The following is a 20,239-nucleotide window of genomic DNA, read 5'->3' on the forward strand; positions in this document are numbered from 1 at the left end:
TTTGGAAATTTGGAGCAGTTTCCTCACACCCTTGGTTTCGAAAGCTGGATTCTTCCTCTCTGTATCGCCAGCGTCTGAGTCTCACGTTTGAGCTGCAGGATTGGAAGTAGAGGGACTTGTACACTCTGTATTAATCTGACAATATTGCTGAACCAGATTCTGTCCAGCATTGCCATTTCTGTTGCCATCCTGATTTCCGTCATGGAAAAAAAAACCCTTCATCAGCAATCGTGTTGGTTTAGCACTCAACCTACTGCAGTGATCCCGTGTTTTCTCAAAATTCTCCAAGGCAACCCAAGCTGTAGGAAATGGTGTAGATAGGACCATTGTGGAGATCAGTGTCCAAGACAAGTGTGGGCATACTAAACATCAGGATAGCCACCTCCGTTCACCAAAAGCGCAAGGACATCAGAAGACTGACGTAAAGTCGCTGCTCCCAATTGACAAGATAATGTCCCTTTCTAGAACTCTCTGATCTCTGTGGCATACGACATTTCAAGTTCTTGCCAAATCTTCGACATGGCACGAATAAAAGCTGCCTTTTGACGAGTGCACTGAAGGGCCTCTTTCTGGGAAAAAGGTTTTGGGAGGAAGGGGATTTTTTAGCGGCTGATTTTAAACTTCCATTCCTTACGGGGCCCACGCACATGCCGCTCATTTATGAAAGGGATTTTTTTTTAAAAAAAGGACGAGTGTGTGTGCTTTGACTCCTGATGGCTAGACAGATCACTCTCCCTTCTGGAAACCTAAAAAGGCCCTCCGACCGAAGCGCGATCAGTAAGCACTCTGGCAAATGATTGCTGGCAATAATCTATTTTTAATGAAATTGGTCTCGACTCCGCGAAGCAGGAAAATGGCGGCCAGTCACGTTTTCGATTAGAGGAGTCTCTGTTGAAACGATGGCATTCTAATTTTCTCAGCCATACCCCCCACCTACCCGCTACCACCACCACCACCCCCGTCGTGAGGGTTACCGGTGGCCAGACTAACTACAGATGCCGGTCACGTCACTGGGGTGCAACTTGTCAGTTGATGACCTTTCTGACCTATGCAAGTGATTGCAGGACCTGTAAGGATGCTTAGTTCAAAAGGCAGGTACGGGAAAAATGAGCCTTGAACTCGAGACATGTCAGTCGATAATGTCAGTTATGCACATTATAAACTAGAAAGGCCGAAAGGCACAATGGTCACAGGTGCACTATAATGGAAGTGGTTCATGGTTTCTAAAATATGGAGAAAAAGGTCATCCCGTGACCTATTGGGGAGTACAGGTGTATATTGAGGTGTAAGATCGTACAGACCAAAGTAAATCGTGGTCAGCGTTTTTATCTTTTTTTCTTTCTGCTTTTCATTCTCCAAGCCTGGGTGTCTAAGAAAATTACACTTCACCATACGGGCATCGAACCATCTACTGGGCACCGACTCCTGTCTCGAACTCTGGCGTACTAAACACTCAACATCCGCTTACCCCAGTGTATGTCTTACCCCAGTGGTTTTTTTTTTCAACTACCTTACCTCAAAAATCAGGTGCTATTGACTGGTAGGTGGCCAGACGCTACTCTGGAACTGGCAGCGCACTACCCATATACCCGCCAGCCATCGACACCAACGCCAAATGACATCTGACCTCATCTCCCTGGCAGACCGTGCCACTCATACCAACAACCTTTTAAGTACCGCCAAGCCTTGCTAAGCGACGATAAGGATGTTTCAAGAATGCAGGCGACTGTTTCATTAGCCGGAGCTGGGTTGCTGATGGTTGCTGCAGGCTATGAGCTCTTCTCCACCCTGACACAGTCTCGTGTACTGCCAGCAGAGGGCAAGACGTCTCCAGCACCACAAGACATCTGACCCTCAGGGAGGAGCAGTCAATGGACTAGAAAGCTACTCGAATGGCTGGCAAGTTGGTGAGCTATTTCATTAATAATAATAATGATATCTCCTCAGTGGATTTCGTGGACCATGGCACCAAAAATTACACCTAAAAACCTTTGTTCGGCAGATCAGACTTATACGAACATAGAAAGTGATGAAAGACAAAAATCAAAGAAACAGGAAACTAGTCATTAGATTCAAAGACGTGTGTCCAACCAATCAGTATTTGGCACATTAACAGAAACTGTCAAAAAAAAAAAACAAAAAACAACAAACAAAAAAACAACAAAACAAAACAAAAAAACAAAAAAAAAAAAAAAACAACGAGAGAAAATGTGTTATTGTCGAGTACACAAATTAGTAAATGGATTTTTAAAGACTTTTAAAGTGGCCTGCGGTGTCTGAATGTCGAATAGAGAAAAGGTCATTTTTCCAGACAAGATGAAAGAAAGAGCGCCATCCCTGAGTTTTCCTCCTTTTCGTCTAGAAATCCAGAAGGTTCGAGAATCAGATGAAGAGCACAGATTCCTAAAGGGAAGCCAGAAAAAGATACCGACAAGTTGAAAAGACGTGGTCGGCAAATAAATGGTCGCCAGCTGATGACCTATTCATTGCAGGATCCCAAGTCACAGCACAATTCAATGAAAAGAAACATGGACCCAGTGCTTATAAAGAACTCAACCCACTGGCGGTTATGAACTGTCCACCCGACGCCTGAATGTCAAGGCGCAGTCCTTGGCCATCTGACTGAATGTGGTATTCAACAGCTATAAACCTATTCATCTTCGCCATTGAATCGCAAGCAACTCTTAGCTTTAGCAATTTTACTTTTGCTGGAGTAGGGGGAGGAGTAAACGATTCTGCCTGGCCAACCCGACAGGAGCTGATGGAGTAGCGTCCTCTACAACAGAACATCCCATGGGGGACAAATTTTGACGAATTTATCAAAATCATTTTCTTGCCTTGTCTTCTCCCGGAAGTTCCCCGTCCAGACAACAGAGTCTCGTTAGCTCAAATGAAAAGTCGTTAGTCACGAGAAACGTTCCTCGCAGTCGAGAGAGCTCCAGAGAAGTGGACAGTTGGAAAGCAACCAGCAGGTGTTGGAAACAGCTGTGCGGGTAGTCAACCGAAGAACGGTTATGACTGGCGACAGCTGACTGCAGCGACTGAGAAGAGCCCTTAATCCGGGTACTGCACCATGATGAAGGTGTTACTTGTCAGTTTTACTAGGTTGTGGTGCCTGAGTGCCCGGATGATGAACCCGACAGTTATTTTTCTCTCTCTCTCTCAGCGGTCAGCTATTTTGTCGTCCGGGAAAACCTCGCCAGATCGATGCCAGATTGAAAAGCTCGAGGATTCGTTATTGTTGCAAGCAAATCATGATTCCAATTTAAAAGATGGTGTGTATTTTTTCACGGGAGAATTTAAAAGGTTTCCAGAGAAGGAGGGAAACAATCATCAGACTCTAATCTCACCTAACAGGAAGCAGACACCGCCATTTCACGCTGACGTCAGAAGCCTCTTAGATGCTATTGGTGGGGCATCCGTGTGGACAGTTGGTTGCAAAACTGAATCTCGTGACCTGTGTGCACACATTTTGTAAGGACAACAATAAAAAATTGTATGAAAAAATAAGAGAGAGAGAGAGAGTCAGTGAAAAGAGAAAATGAACTTGTGTCTATGTGTGATGAGCGCGTGGGTTCGCCTTCAGCAATCTATGCCAGCTAATGGGAAGATGAGTTTTTCATCGAAGTTTGAAAAATCGTTGTCACCTTTCATGGCCAATCAAAATCTCCCATGCCAGACCCACGCCACGTCTTCACGAGCCTTGTCGTGCAGTAACCCCGCACGAGGTCGCACAATGGACAGACGTCAGAGAACCACATGATCCTTGAACTCTCGTTTTTCCTCCTCCTCTCCTCCTCCTCAGCAGCCGGCGGATTTGCTGAAGAGGGTCTGACGCGGGTCTGACGAATCATAATTGATGTTACCTTTGACGTTTTCTGAAGATAGTGATCAAATGTCTTGTTATCCCGCAGAGCAGAAGAGGCGATCGAAATTGAGTTTTGAATTAGATGTCTTCCCCGACCTCCCTGCTTTCATTTCCTTCCTTTTATCTCTTCGCTACTCTAAGATCTTCTGTGGTCCAAGATTGCTCTCGTGCAGGGAGTGAAGTATGTGTCTCTAAAGAGAAGCAGGTTGTTCAAGAAGGGCGACAGGGCTCGTTTAAAGAAAGAAACATAAGCTAATTAAAATCATTGTTCGTCTCTTGAATTCAAGCAACCAAACAATCAAGGAGGATACATCTATAATTGAAATCAGAAGCCTTTTAGAAATCTTTTTTGAAAGTTTTGCTTATGTTGACAAAAATAACTCTCAAATGAGCTAGAGCTGGGTACAGCTTCGAGAAAAAATATTAGCTTGAAATAAAATTGTCATCTCTATAGGATTCTCCTAAACGAAAATAGTCCTGCATAACAGTTTACTGGACTAAAAATAAAACAAAAATATTTCACACCCCCAGTCCTGCAAAACAGAAATGAAAACAATGCTTCTTGGAAAATATGGAGTTGTATCCAATCATGCCAGCTAGGTTTGGTGAGGACTGAAACAATAAATCATGTTTTCGGAGGAATTGAAACAGTAACTCCGATGTTGTCTAAGAGAACACCCGGTGAGTTAGCAATGGAATGGCCTTACTCCCCATCTCCGGTCGGGTTGAGATACTGGCTGGTAGGCCTGTTGCTATCCTATCTGTTCTCATCTTGACTGACAGGGTTCACTTGGCAAGACGAATGCTACACGATCTTCGACTAGAAACATTCTAACGGCAAACATTCAACATGGCGGACAATCTTGACCGAGAGCAGGCAAATGACTCCTCGCTAGGACTTCTCCGAGAGTGGAGAAAAATCAGTCAGGTAATGCCGTTGGTTTAGAATGGTTAAAGCGATCACTAGGGTAACCAGCAGTCTACCCGGTTCTTAAAAATATGACTCCCAACATGGCTGACTGAGCAGGTGAGAAACATGTGTAACCAAGCGATAGAAAATTAATGTCTAGGGAACTAAGTTTAATGATGCACGACTATGTTCCCCTGTACAAAACATGATGATTTCTAGTGATTGTTGAAGTACAAGTGAGGGAGACGGGAGAGAGAGAGAAAAAGAAACAACTTTGATGATTCATGTTTGATTATTTCTGCTTTAGACAATACTGATTCTGAGAATCACTTACATGATCATTCATTTTATTCCTTCATTCGTCCCATGCCTGACATTAGTCATCGTGGGGACAGGGATCACATAGACGAGGCAGCCTGCCACTCAGGTCTGTCGAGTGATGGTGAGCAGGTCCTGCAAGGGGCGTCCACGTTCTTCCCATTTGTAAGCCAATTCTTTCTCTGCCTACCTAGGGGTCGACCTGTTTCCTAGGCAACGTGGGCACTTTTCGACAGAGTGTCATGCCGGACCACACCAGACGTGGTTTGGCTTGGTTCATGATGTCCTACAAATGTGGCAACTGTGCTTTGTACAAAGCCATTGGCTTTATGGTTGACAATGTCACGTTGGGGATGAAGAGCCACGATGTCCATTGTCCTCGAGTTGTGCACAATGCTAGATTCGACACGCAAATCCCTAAATAGGGTTAGTCATGATACTCGTCATCCTGCAGGATTCCCTGTTTTTAGAGGAAGGGATAGCATCGTCTGAAATTATCTCCGAGACCTGTCATTTCTCGCGTCTGTTTGTATTTATTGTATTTATTTGTAAGCCTTTAATGAGCACGAAAGTAACGGACACCGAGACTACGTGTTTGTCGGAAGATTCTAGAGCCTGACATAATGCTGATTACAGCAGACGACAATTTCCTCACGTGCACGGAATAGCCATTACACGCACCGTCCTCCGAAACATGAGAAAGGTGGAGAAGGGGGACTGGTGGAGTTCGAGAGGTCGACTAGTACACTCATGTCAGTGGCAACGACGGCACAAATACTCCAAAACAAAACAAAACACCACCACTCCAAACCAATCCATCTGGTGTCCTCAACAACAATGTGATTCATTCCTGACCTTTTCTCTAAACCAGTGGTTCTTAACCTTTTTTGAGGTACCGAATCCACAAGTTTCATCTGAACATTCACCGAACCGTTCTCTAGTGTCATCACGAATTGCGGGTGTGTCTTGACCTCCGTGGCGGAGGCTCCACCGAACCCCTGAGACCGACTCACCGAACCCCTAGGGTTCGATCGAACCCCGGTTAAGAACCACTGCTCTAGACTGACGCATGTACCTCTCGCATCAGAAATTCCACTGTGATGAGCTTCTCCTGCACTGATCCTCCAGATATACAAATAATAACAAACGTGACCTCTCTGGTGACCTCTGCTATTCTTAGGAAACTTTTGAAAGAGATCCACGTCTATAGTTTCAATGTAAGAATCACATCGTTATTAAGTTTTGTTTCATTACAACTGCCTTAAAGTGTTTAAAACTATGACATTTTCAAACATGATGCCAAACAATAGTTTAACAAAGAAAGTATATTAAGTATATTAAGAGGACGACAATTCTGTTTGTTGTATTCACAGAGTGCATTATCCATCTAGGTAGCTTTACAGAAAGAATAAGGCAGATATAAATTAACTTACATAATCAGAAAGAGAAGGGAAGAGGAAAAGGTGATGGAGGCGAGGAGTGGGTTCCGCTAGTTTATGAACTAATTTTCAAGCAAGACAAGACTGTAGTGAAGGAAAGTTCGTTTTTGTGTTTGTGTGTTTTGAGGGTTAGTCTAATACAACAGATGTCCCATGCGTTTCCCACTACAAACTGTAGAAAAACAATTTCAGTTGGTCATGTTTTTGGTGAATTTAAATGGCTTAATATTTTGAACTACCGTGTCCATACTGTGCACGCTGCATTTTTTTTTTTGCAAGATGGAGGATGTTTTGGCTTCGTGACGCAAAGCAACTTAAAAAAAGCGACGGAGACCAAAATTGGATTTTTTTTTCTCCTCGGAGCTGAGAATTAATGGCAGAAATCTGCAAAACAGATTGTTTTGAATTTTTGTTTTTGTAATGAGGCACTTCTACCAAAACTCTAGTAAAGCACAAACATTTTTTCTCGCTTTTATTTCTTGGGAACATATTACATTACCAATAATAAGTGTCCTACAGTAAATTATATGTTTACAAGAGCAAACCCAAGTTACTATCGATAAGTCTGGTCTCGTTATGGAAACAGGTATAAGTTTCTTGTTATTCCTTTGTTTTTCATATAACCGTAGCCAGAAGGTTTAGTCCAGAAACATTCAGATGGTACATCGTTATGAACATTTCGTAATTAGGTGGGCGAGTGATACACGTGTACACATCCTACTCACAAAGACTTCTAAAAATTGTTTACAAACACATTTTACCTTTATCTCTTCCTCATCTCTGAGAGTACTTTTTAATGGGGGAACAAGGTAACATTTTTAAAGGAATTTATTTTGCTTCAAGCTCTTTTGAATGTTTTTTTGCCGACTCTGGCGGTAGAAATGGATGAGCTTGCGGATTTCGTTTTGTTCACAAAAAGATTTTTTTTTTACTTCATCCTTTGCGTTTTTACTAGCAAACAGGATGAAACAAACATTTTCTAAGTGTAACTGTGACACAATTTGTCAAAAATGAACATTACTAAACAAAAATTAAATACTGCCTTAATACTATTGACTGAAACGACAAACGTAGTTCCTATACTATGCACAGCGGGAAACTCAAAGGTCAAAGAGTTCAAAGCGACAGTTGGAGTAAAAGTCACATGCATGCATAATTATTGGAAAAGACTAAAAAGACTTCAAGACTAATCTGTCAGTGTGTTCACTGTATGACAGGACCACTAGACTAACAAGCAGACGGCAAATTGGCAGTTAACGGTTAATTTGTCAACTGTAACGAATTGTTCCTGGTTTTTCTGAGAGAACTTCACAAAATTAATTATTCCCACCGTCTGCCTTGGACTGTTTACCTTTCAATAGCCACCTTCCCACTCACTGCCTTTAAAGTCATGTAATAATAGCAAAGCATCTCGTAGAGAGAAAAAAAGAAAAACTTCAATATTAAAAACCTTTTTGAACAAAGAAGCTAATAAAACAGCATCTCAGGTTAAACCTATCATTCTCGACCAAAGATAATATAAGAAACGATACTATAAACAGGTTGTATGTGGTCTGCAAAGTCTTTTTTTAATGTCACAAGCTTTGGACTTCTTATTTGTGTTTGTTTCATCACGAAGCCCATCTCCTCTAACTGCTGATGTCGGGTGTGTACCCTTGATGTGGCATCGAGTTTCGCTGGTTGTGTGAGTGGCAAGTGGACCAAGAAGCTAGCGGTAAATGAGGAATCCATTTCTACCGATCGACCATAAATTCCGAGCTGACCAAAAACCATTGCACAGCACGAAGCAGGCGGCAAAGTCTGATCTGTGTGATTTGATAGACAGCTGCTATTTTCGTTTCGTGCTTTCCCGATTTTCTTTGGCTTCCTCGTAGATGACAGGTCTTCCATCAGCGCTCTGTTGACGATGTCCAATGAAAACCATCGGCGGAACCACAGCAGTTCCACCTAAATGCCAGTTCCATGTTTTTGGAAGTTACTTGCCTTATACAAACGGAGCTGCAATACCCAAAATGGATCCATTTTCATTCGTTTCGTGAATAAATAGACCTGGCGACAGTTTTGACAATTTATTCGGCAGTTAGAGAGAGAGAGGGTTGGGATTGGTGCACTGGTGTTGTCGTTTATCAGAAAAAAAAAAACACTTCTCATCACGGACACTGTGTTTCTCTTGTTCACTGATGTGCCTAACTTAAACCTTAAAAGTTAAAAACACAAAAATAAAACTTTTAATGGATTAAAAACAAAATAAAAAGAAAAAGAGAAAAAAGGAACAAAATTTAAAAAAAGAACAAAAACAGAAAAAACAAAAACAAAGAAAGAAAATAAATAAACAAAAAAAGAAGAAAAAATAAATAAAGTTTCTATTTCTCTTGTTGACTGAAATGAAAAGTTCAACCATACATAAAGAAAATTTGTGATGATGCTCATCGTATAACCGAAATGGTCATTGCACACCTACAGTTAAACACCTGAAGTTTGTTTAAACTGAGATTCGTGCTGCCCTCTTTCCTGCATTAATAATAAGACAAGTTAGCTGCTATTAAAACCTTCAACACTGCTGCTGAAACTTTGTTGAGCTGGCGGTGAAGTGATGGTTTTGTGCGAGGTTTTATTGATCTCTTTGCATGAAGAGTTACTTAAGGAGCCGAGGTGAGGCTTGACGTGTTTAGAAAGCCAACAAAAGATGGCGCAGTGCACACAAGAAGCAGTGAAAACCTTTCATTATCCTGAAAATTGAGCTCTTTGACTTGCAAACCAGCAAAAACGTAATTAATATTCTAAAATACATCTTGCCAGATATGTCGCTCAGAGTTTTATTTACATGTTTGCACACACGCGCACAAATACAAAAATACCGGGAAAGGGTTGAAATGCCGACTGAGTACAGCTCACCCCGTCATGTACATCACGTGGAAGGTGCAGTTCAATAGAATGTACCGTTCCATATAAACCTGTATCCGTGTACAGATTTGTCATATATAAGATATCCTGGATATACAAATACATTATTATTAACTTTGTAAACCACTTTCATTAAAACTTTATCAAGACCAGTCTGTTAGGAACAGGTGGTTAGGAATAGGTAGTCAGGGATTATCGCCCTTACCCGTGTGTTAGCGAGGTTGCTGGGTCGTGGTCTGACGTCATAATCTGAGGTCATAATTTGACGTCATAATTTGACGCAATTTTAGATTTTATGTTGGGAGAGAAAAGAAAAAGGAAGGGAGCAGACGACGGAAAGAAAAGACACCAGTCGACTATTCAAAAACACAACCTGATAGATATTCGCATTCGCAAATTTAGTTCCTCTATGCCTTCTTTAAATTTTTTTAAAATTTGTAATTTGCTGTCATCCTGTAACCTCCGACCTCCAACCTTTCCATCATGCTTAGCCATCATAGGTGAAAGTCTGTCAGGAGCCACGTGATCTGACTGGTGAAGGACATGGACATGGCAACAGACAGAAGGTCAAATCTTGTCTTTGAGATAACTTCTTTTAGGGTCTTTGGTGGCAGACAATAGTTCGTGAGTATCGCAGAGCACATTACTTCATTCCACGAAGATCGGAGGTCGAGGGACGAGGTAGAGGGAGTGTTATTTGAGCTCGGCTAGAGCTGGTGGCGCTCTTCCACAGGGAGAGATAACTTGGAGAGAGATCGTCTGGAGGAGAGTGTTTGAGACTATTTGAATGCCCTGGAGGGATAGGGCACGATCGCAGCAGCAACAGGGCGAGAGTGGACTTAACGAGATGGTCAGGATTCTGGTAATAATATTTTCCTGCTAAGACCAACCTCCGGCAGTAAGAAAAAGAAGGTCAATTCCCAGTTGACTCGGGATGAAATAACCGCCATATTCCAGAGTGAAGAATTGGCGAAGCCAGCTTACGGGAGCCTGAACTGGGAATAGGAATACGTAGAGAAGTATTGCGGAGTTGGTGTTCGTCTTTCTCAGTGTATCTCATCAACAATATTACTGTATCGTTATACCTTAACCTAACTGCGGGGCGGTGGGTCTTAGGGTGTTACATACAAACAAACATTACCTGTCAGACAGTTTACACACAACAGAAGTAGATGACAGCAAATCTAGTTTCTGCATTACTCGACCTAACGTCTTTCAAGATGGCGGGAAGGAATAGACGAAGAAGAAGAGTATCACGCACGCTCTGTGTCGCATCCCTCTCTCAAGCTGCTGTCACCTTTGACCCCAATCTTTCCATCCAATCAGGCAGCACATTAAGGCCACGCCACAAGATTTGTCGACGCAATGTCGCAATTAGTTTAGCCTCCAACCACCAGGGGGCGCCGATGGCGGGGTCAAGCGTGATGACGCCTTTTCACCTCGCTGTTTCCTGACACCGGACTTTTGCGGTATGAAGAACGAGATGAACGATTTACGCAGCAGGGAAGTCAGCCCACTGCAGTCACTTCCGGTTCAGCGCGTTCCACTAAACTGGTTTCTCAATAATGAAGAGTTCCTGGGTGGAAAAGGTTTTGTTACTAGTTGGTGACGGGTAATTTCACACTTGGCGATGCAGCCCCTTTTTATGATGGCCAAGTTCCCTTTAAAGCATCGTCTTAAGCAAACGACTTGAAAAGCGAAGAAAAGAGAAAATGTAATTGGTTTGGCACTGCGCCAACATCTGCACACTAAGCCATTTGGCACTGACCAGAGATTGGCAGAGAGGAACAAAGTGTTTTGTAAGATGAGAAAATGAAACAGGACTCACAACAAAGATAAATTAATTAACTAATAAGGTGCAATTTTAATGACAGTAGAGCTCATCGCAATGTACTATTTCCCATAATTAATGTGAAAATAATTCCTTTGTGTTCTCGAGATACACACTTGTACACATCACCATGCACAGGAGGCTAAACACACAGAGGCCATGATTGTACATGGATATACTTACATTATGAAAGCCTCAGAAAGATGAGGCTAACATTAAATAAGGTTTGTATGAGTGCAAACAGGACATCACAGTTTACTTTTTTTCTGTCCATGGTGATGTTTTGAGTGTGCACCTTAAAAATGAAAAAAGGGCACTCAACAGATTTGAAAAAAATGATTTATCAGAATCAGCTTCCCTGTGTCATTAGAAAAAGAATTGTACACCACTAGACCTTTAAAAAGACGAGCTGGGAAATAAATAAAAAGACTTAAATACACAGAAAGAATCAGATTTTTTAAAGAGTTCAAAATATAGACCGAACAATGAACCGTGCGAACGACGGGGAATAAAGAAAAAAAAAATAAAGAAGAAAAAAAAATGAAATTGAAGTACTTCGACGGTGATGTGAGAGTTTTAAGTGTTAAACTAAAGACAGTCAATATAATAATAAAATAAAATAAACGAACAGAATCGGAATGCGCTTATAAAAAATATTTTTGGAATTCAATAAAAGTCTTAAAGATATCTTTTAAAAATTGCTGTTGTTTGTCTTTCCCCAAGCGTCGTTCGGCACATCCATTCCATTAGTTGTTTTAATGTTTAAAAGGGGCTTAAAGAGCTTGAGTATTTTCCTAATCAGACCTAACTTGTAAATATTTCATGATCACAAGTTTTTAAAACTCTTTAACCTTCTCCTTGATCCTGTGACGCACTGCTACAAGATCCACCTCCTAGCAACAATTTTGTAAATGGCTTATGAAAATGCCACAAACACCGACTTTTGAGTCACATATACCCGAATGAGTTTCCAGTCTGTTTGATTAAGAAATATGAAGTAATGAAAATGAACCGCAGTACGTGCGCCTTCATTGCTTTCAGGAAGAGCGAATGAAAGGAAAAAAATCCGAATGGTGGAGCCAGAATCGTGGCTTCTGGAATCAGGATTTCGGTCTGCTGGCCACGATCTGGTGTGGTGCGTGCTCAGCTCCACGGATGATCAGGTCCCTGAGAATCTTGGAAGATCCCTTACCCTCCCTCCTTTGTTGGGGTCTTTGCTGGGATTTGGCGTCCGCTGGCTAGCATACGATTAAAGCAAAAACACTGGAGGGACACAGCGACCTTGCACTGTTCACATCATGAACACACTGTGAGCTTACAAGTGAACAGAAATACAAAGTGAACGTTGGCGAGACAGCCAACTCCAATAACATTTATTTGTTTGTAAGGAATGTTGTTTCGTGTGTTCAATAATTTAAATGAGACGTTGTCCTCAACTTGTGATGACTTGGTGTGATTTTAATATTTTTTAAAAAGCTTCTCGTTTTCTGTCTCCCTATGTGTGTGTTTTGTTTTGTGTCACTACATCAGCAAAGCATCGCACACTCTCACCGTCTTTTTCACTCTTTTCCTTTCTACCTCCCACAATTAGTCTTTCTGTATCACTCATTCTCTCTCTCTCTCATATATACGCGCGTATTATTCTTAAGTGCTAAAGCTCGCACAGACAAAGAGAGGCACGTGTGAAGCAGACAGATCCCAACAGAGAAAAAAAGAAAATCCAAACTAAAATACATTTTTTCTTGCCTCATCTGATCACACGGCTGTTTTCCTGTCTCCTTTTTCTTTATATTCTAGTCTCGATCGAAGCTTCTACTTGTTTTATTATTACTCTTTCTTTTCCCAAGATGGAAAGCGTTGCATTAACTGATAAGGATATTTTATTACTGGAGTGGTTTTTTTGTCTCCTTTCCCTTTTAAAATTTGTATAAGAGCGAGGCATTCCATTATTTACTGTGTAGTTAATGCGGTTTTCCTAAAACTGTTACAGTCGTTGCTGCCCTTCAAGAATGATGTCTAGCAATACATTGTTGTAGGAGAATTAACAAATGTTTGAATAAATACTCTTTCGCTTGGTAAATACATGTTCAGTTGTTTTACTTGTTTCTCTATGTGTCCCTAAATAGAGAGAAACAATTGGAAAGAGTGACAGAAAGAGAGGCATAGAAATAAGAGAGATGACTAAAAAAAAAACTGAAAAACATGCGTCAAAGACGTGAAGGTACAAGAAAAAAATAAAAACTGTCTTAAATGCAATGGAACTGTCCACAACACTGTAAATTGGGAAGTAATTAATGTGAGGGCAAAAACAAAAGTTTGTCCTTAAATACCTTTTGTAAAGAAATAGCCGGAAGCGCTGGTCCGAAACTAAGGGATGACCACAGCTGGCTCTGCCGCCATATTAGAACTCGTCAGGTGATGCTTTCTACAGATTGTATGTGCTGTAGTTTCGTATTTTCTGTTAGCTGTCAACGTTGTTTGTTTTTTTATATTTTGTTTCTTTCCCCGCTTTGATTTTCGAAACTGATTGTCAGTCTGTTGATGTTCCATGATTGTTTGTGTGACTGTCAGGGTGAGCGGACTGGTGGCTTCAAAAATTTGTGTTTCAGCAGGGAGGAGCTATCCAGTACCTTGAGACCAGTAACATAACTTTACTCAATGAAGGCATGGACGTGTGTATAGGTGGACTGCTGTCTGTCTGCCCAAACAACGCTTAGCCTCTTGCGAATTTCTCCGCTGTTAGTCTCGGCGAGCCTAGACAATGAATGTGACTAAACCGGAAGCTTTGTAGCCTAATGCCTCGTTTTAGTAGTTAACTGGAAAAAATCGTCTGCCAGCAGTCCAGTAATACAAGTTCGTGGTGAAGTTGAATGACTCAGCAAAGGGTACCTATCAAGGTTTTATTTCCCCTACCCCTTATCGTCCAACCTACAAGAAGGTTAAGAATAATTAGAGCCAGAAACGACATTTGCTGAAGTTGTGATCTCAAACAGCAGGGGGAGGAAACTGTGACAGATGTTCATAGACAGTTGTCTGTAGTTCACCATCTCTGCATTATTCACACCCTAGCCAACCACAGTAATTGCGGTTTGTCCTTCCTGCCACGTCACCTAAGCACTGACAGGCTGTCAATGCAAATTTTGACCTTACATACGAATATCCAGTCACATCAGTCGACCTTTACTCTGTCTTGTAGCACCAACCAATGAAATCGCCATCCCTTTATCTGTTGCATAGCAACGACCAATCAAGCAGACGTTCTGCGGCTCCTTGCGGCGCGACGCGCACTGGAAATGCCTCATCCTCACTCTCCTCATCGCCGGCTGCCTCGCCGCCATCGTCTGGTGTCGGGTGTCGGTCGTCCGACGTGACGTCAGCACTGATTACCCCGCCGCTGCCTCCTCCACCTCGTTCTTCACCCTTCCGGGTAGTGGCAGGAGTTCCGAGGTTGATTCCCCCCGCGACAGCCCCTGCAACGACGGGTACGTGTACATCCCCGTGGCTTTCGTCATCATGCTGTACCTCGTGTACCTCGTGGAGTGCTGGCACAGTCACACCCGTATTGAGCTTCAGTACAAGGTGGACATCAACACGGTGTATGACAAGGTAATGTAATGTAATAACAAAAAGAAAAAAGAAATAAACAGATAAAATTGGTTAAAACCTAACCAAAGAAAGAATAAACAATTAAACAAACCAAAATCAAATGAACGATATATACACACGTACGTACCAGATATACAAACGTATACACTGACATTCATACATGTAAACAGAAATATACAATCGAAGAACATAAGAACAAACAAACGAAAAAAAGAACAAACCTAAAATATGAAGGAAGACCACAAAAACTTATTTTAATTAAAAGGAGAAAAAAAAACTAAAAAGAAAAAAAAAAAGAAAAGAAAGGAAGAAAGTAAAAAAGAAGAGAAAAATGTAAATAAATAAAGTTTTGCCACTTACGTACAGATATACAAACGTATATACTGACATTCAAGAATCTAAACAAAATATACAATTGAAGAACATAAGAACAAACAAACAAAAAAAAAAAAACAAACCAAAAATATGAAGGAAGACCACAAAAACTTATTTTAATGAATAAAAAAAACTAAAAGAAAAAGAAAAGAAAAATAAAACAGAAAAGAAAGGAAGAAAGTAAAAAAGAAGACAAAAAACGTAAATAAATAAAGTTTTGCCAGCTTCTATCATTTCACTCTCTCTGTTGCAGGTACGGGACATGCGGGAGGGCGTGCCCATCATCTGGTGGAAGGCCATCTGCTACCACTATGTGCGACGGACACGACAGGTGACACGGTACCGCAACGGCGACGCATTCACGTCCACCAGGTGTACTACGAGCGCGTGAACACCTGCACAGCCGGCTCGGCCTTCAACTTCACCCAGTGCGGGGCCAAGGACATCTCGCGACCTCTGTACGGCCTGGAGGACTACCCGGCCACAAAGATCCGCTTCAGCAAGGGCTTCTCCTTCGCAGTGTCGACTCCGAGTGCGAGTTCGAGGACCAGCGCGCGCAGTTTTTCCAGGAGTACGAGTCACGTGACGACTACATGGAAGGTCGAGAGGGCATGGACATCCTGAATGTCAACTTTAAGGAGTACATGATTGCCTTCGCGGACCCGGATAACTTGCCGTGGTACGTGTCGCATGTCATCTTCTGGGTGGCGTCCTTCCTGCTGCTGTCATGGCCTCTTCGCGTCATCATCGAGTACAAGACGGCGCACCTGCACTACCACGTGCACAAGCTCTTCGGCACCAACTACGTCGACGTTGACGAGTTCCGGGGCACTCTGTCGAGGGTCAGCACCATGAACAGCACGGAGCTGGAGATGAACATCCGTAACAACAACATCCTGGTTCCCAGCTACTCCGAGGCCATGCTAATGAACGCCGCCCGCCGAGGATCGTTGCTAGGTAACGGCTACTTTTCTGTCAGACCAACCTTTCCTCGCCTTTATTTACCTTTGGGTTTGCCCCTCCATCACTCATTTTGCCTGTCTTGTGAAGCCAATTCTATCTATGCATGGCTAGTCTGTCGTCTCCTTTCATCGGTAGAAAATCCAAAGTTCCAACGTCAGCTCTGAAGTGCTGGAGGCTGTTTACAGGTCTCTTGTTGAAAATATTCTTACTTTTAACATTGCATTTAGGTCCAGAGGATCCAATCAGGTAAATACTAGATTCTATGAAGAAGAAAGAAAAAATTATTTGTCTCCTCAATTGTACAAATGTTTCCTACAGTCACGTCAGCCCTGCAAGGGTCTAGGCTGTTCCTGGGTGCCACCACTCCACGAAGTCTGACCAACCCCACCCTCTCCACATCCCGCAGCGGGGGCTTCGTCCGTGGTTCCGTCCCCAGCATTTCCATGACAACCGTTCGTCGTTTCAACAGCTGTACGGCCATCAGCGACCGCGACAAGCCACTGGTCATCGCCGGCTCGCGGTCCAGCTTTCGGAGCTCCAGTGGCCCCGACATCTTCCTGCAGCGCTCGCAAAGCCTCGTCCCTGACGAGAACACGTGCAACCAGCGCTCCGACCGAAGAAGGTGGCGGAGGAAACGACCGGCCAGCTTTATCACTTTCGGGGGGTCCACGATGGGGGCCATGCTGCCGACGACCCCGGAGACTCCCGAGGGCTACGTCATCGAACTGAACGCTAGCACGGGCTCGGCTGTGGTGACTCACTTCCACGCAGAAGACGACGGCGCCACAACGACTGTGACTACTGCGCCTGCAGCAAACTTCCCCATGCGTGAGGAGCTTTGCAATTCCTCTGAGCGTCTTCTGCCGCCCGACACTCCCTCTCTTTCCCACACCAGCCTGCCTTTCGCCGACTCTATGCACAGCATTGCGTGCAGCGAGCAGCAGAGCTCGGAGACGGTGTCGACATCACTGGAGGTGGAGTCGCCGCCGCCAGCGTACAATGAGGCCCTGACCATGCCCAAGCTGCGCAAGAGCCAGAGCCTCGGACCCAGACCGAAGGTAGCCCTCAGTCACGGTCAGCCGAGACCGGAAGAAGGTGGCGCTGGCAATAAAGACGGTAAGGCAATCGTGTCCAACGTCTTCGAAGCAGCGGCAACAGGAGTCCGGCCGAAGCGTGTCCACAGCGACAGCGTCAGGTTGCACAGATCCGGAAGCGGAAACCACGTGATTCGGTTTTCCTGAGCGAAAGCTCGCCTCGGAGCGCGTCAGAGAAGCAGGTGGTGGCTGTTACCGAGGCGCGTTGAGTGCTTTAAGGCCAAGTCGGAGCGATGCTCAGGGATTCAGCGGGCGCGCGTGATGAGGCATCCCCATCACACAGAGCTGTCCAGCGTTGCTGCAGGTCAAGGACGTGAGATCAGCATCGGAAAAGAGTTTTGTAAACAAGCCGTTCCCGTCTACGGCATGTCTACAGCATCCGCCGACAGAAACCAGTTCTTGCAATCAGAAAGACGTTTGAGTAGTCACAGCGGTCCGCCAGGATACACGGAGGCAGTTCTGGCCCCTGGCAGCAGAACGTACGACTTTGGTCATAGCGAGAGCCATGGAAAGTCCACCCAGGGAAAAGAGAACAATCTCGAACAACCGATTCAAGCGTTTAAACGATTCGAATTCAGAACTGGAACACCCTCACCGCTCCCACGGTGATTCCGGCTCATGCAAGGTGGGACCGAGACGACATGCTAAGACCATCACGTGACGGTCCAGACCTACCACGTGGTATCTCTCCTTTGCCCTCAGTGGTTGCTACTTCCGGTGTGGACTTTGAGGAGGAGGATGAGGAAGAAGACGAGCCTGGTCCCGATGTGTGTGTTTCCGCTACAGTGGAGAATGCTTCGGGTCATCGCATGGTGAACATTCCAACGAGAGGTCACAGCAGAACGGCGCGACCCCGAGACGACGCGCGTTCGAGACTCATCTCTCCTTCCACTGCACAAAGGTGCTATCGTTCTATTCAGTGCATGGAGACCTCCTTATAAGTACTCTTACCTTGCAGGTTTTATTCCTCTTCCCTTTTATTCTCTTTTTAAGATCGTCATTGTCAGCAAACAAAATTATACCGTCTCTCAGAAAAGACGAACCAATGGCAGACTCTTCCACTCTCGTCTATAAGAAAATTACTGCAAAAAAAAAAAAAAAAAAAAATCAAATATATACTTCTTTGAGAAAAACGTTAAGATATAAAATAGAATTAACTTTGATTTTTTTTGGTCCTTTAGTATTATGTTTTTGTTGTAACTATATTTATCGTTGAAGATGTTCTTGGTGATGACGATTGTGATTACGAAGAGAAGGCCGATAAGGATGATAAACACTTCGTGAAGATCAAGCAAAAGAATGTCACGTGTCTTTCATTAACACCGCTGTTGACGCGACAGGTATTGCACGTGCCGAGAACAAAGTCCAACATTTATTACTATTAACATTCCAACCATAGCTTCTGTACAATCCGGTGCCGTTTACCTTTGCCCGCAAAAATTCTACTTTTTGCCGATAAGCAGATTTTTTTAAACCACTGAATGTCTCCGATGAGAATCAAAATACAAATATTTGCAGGCTGCTCTCGTGGACATGGAAGCCAGCAATCCAGAGAATAATCGCAGGGTTCTATGCTTTGTCAGCAGCAACAGCTTGTTTGTGTGCCTGTCCTGCAGCCAACGCACGTGCCAGCTTCGTGTCCCTTGTCCAGTGTTTGAACAGTTGGCCAATCAATGCCACGACCAGCGATCGCTCCGGCACAATTTAACGCGATAATGTCATTCCAGTTGTTTTTTAATGACAGCTACATGTGTGTGCGTGCGTGTGCTTGCAAGCAAGCAATTTTGTTGAATTTAGTCTCGCTGTTATCTTCTCGTCTGCACCAGACGGCAATGGCAACGCCGATGAACGATCAGTAACATCGAGCTGAAGGAATGTCGAGTGAATTTTTATTTTTACTTCTCAAAATAAGTTCTTAATGGAAGAGTTTATTTTAAAAAAATTAAACGGAATCTTTTACAGGTTCCGCACGCCTATAGTTCTTCTAGTCAAGAACAGTCCAACAAACAAACAAAAAAATACACAAAAACAAAAAAAAAAACCAACAAAAAATTAACAAACAAAACAGCAAACAAATAAACAAGAAAAAATATTTTAAACATGTGTTCATTTCATAAACGCAGCGTTCATTTCTCATGGTTTCCATACACATACATTGTAGGGAGTGTAAATTATTTTCTGAGCCCTGAAAATATTATGGGCTGTAAATGTATCCTTTGGTATAAACAGGAACCAAATCTTTGTAAAGCATCATTTTTAATTTACATATCTTCTTTTTCTTTTGCTATCTTTCCCAGACACTGAAGCTCACTGAGTTTGTCGTTCTACAGGTTCGCCAGACCAACTCTTAATTCTTATATTCGAACATTTGAATATTTTAATGATACTTATTATATTTAATTTGCAGTGGATAAAACTTAAAATACAACTTTTGTCTTCTGATGGAATAGGGAGATATTTCCTACTTCGTTAAAGCATGTTGAGAGTTAGAAGCGAACATATTTGTTTGCCGATACATCGTTAATATTGTAGAATACAATGGGACATTAGGGGACGATGTAGGTTTAACATTTTGGGACATTGCTGAGTTAAGAACAATGGAAGCTGAGCTTGCCTAAATAAATTAAATACCGAGAAGTGGGCGTGCTTCTTGCACACTGACAAACATTTTTTGCATTGCTTTGCCTGGTGAATTGAAACCCGATACAACATCAAACATATCCGAGCAGCAAAACCACAAGCAGATGCGAAGAAGGTATGCATTTACACCTCTTGCCAGGACATGGTATTATCACCATAACACCGAGATGTCAACAAGGAAACAACTGGTCGAGCGCTCATGGTCAAAATGAAGAGGCACAAAAAAGGAGACTTTTCTTTTGAATCCCAATGTTTTGTAATTTTTTAAAATAAAATACCATTTCAATTTCA

General features: G+C 42.9%; 1 protein-coding gene across 1 annotated transcript in view; it reads left to right on the forward strand.

Annotated features, from left to right (window-relative positions):
- The window catches only part of LOC112570640 (transmembrane protein 151B-like), a 50,320-nt gene extending 30,081 nt beyond the window's left edge, over positions 1–20,239 (forward strand). The window contains 5 exon segments of the mRNA XM_025249180.1: positions 14,508–14,876; positions 15,505–15,616; positions 15,619–15,765; positions 15,768–16,208; positions 16,533–20,239. Coding sequence (XP_025104965.1) covers positions 14,508–14,876; positions 15,505–15,616; positions 15,619–15,765; positions 15,768–16,208; positions 16,533–17,455 — 1,992 coding nt within the window. The 3' untranslated portion in view covers positions 17,456–20,239.

The sequence above is a fragment of the Pomacea canaliculata genome, linkage group LG8, assembly GCF_003073045.1.
Source record: "Pomacea canaliculata isolate SZHN2017 linkage group LG8, ASM307304v1, whole genome shotgun sequence".
Classification (NCBI taxonomy): Eukaryota; Metazoa; Mollusca; class Gastropoda; order Architaenioglossa; family Ampullariidae; genus Pomacea; species Pomacea canaliculata.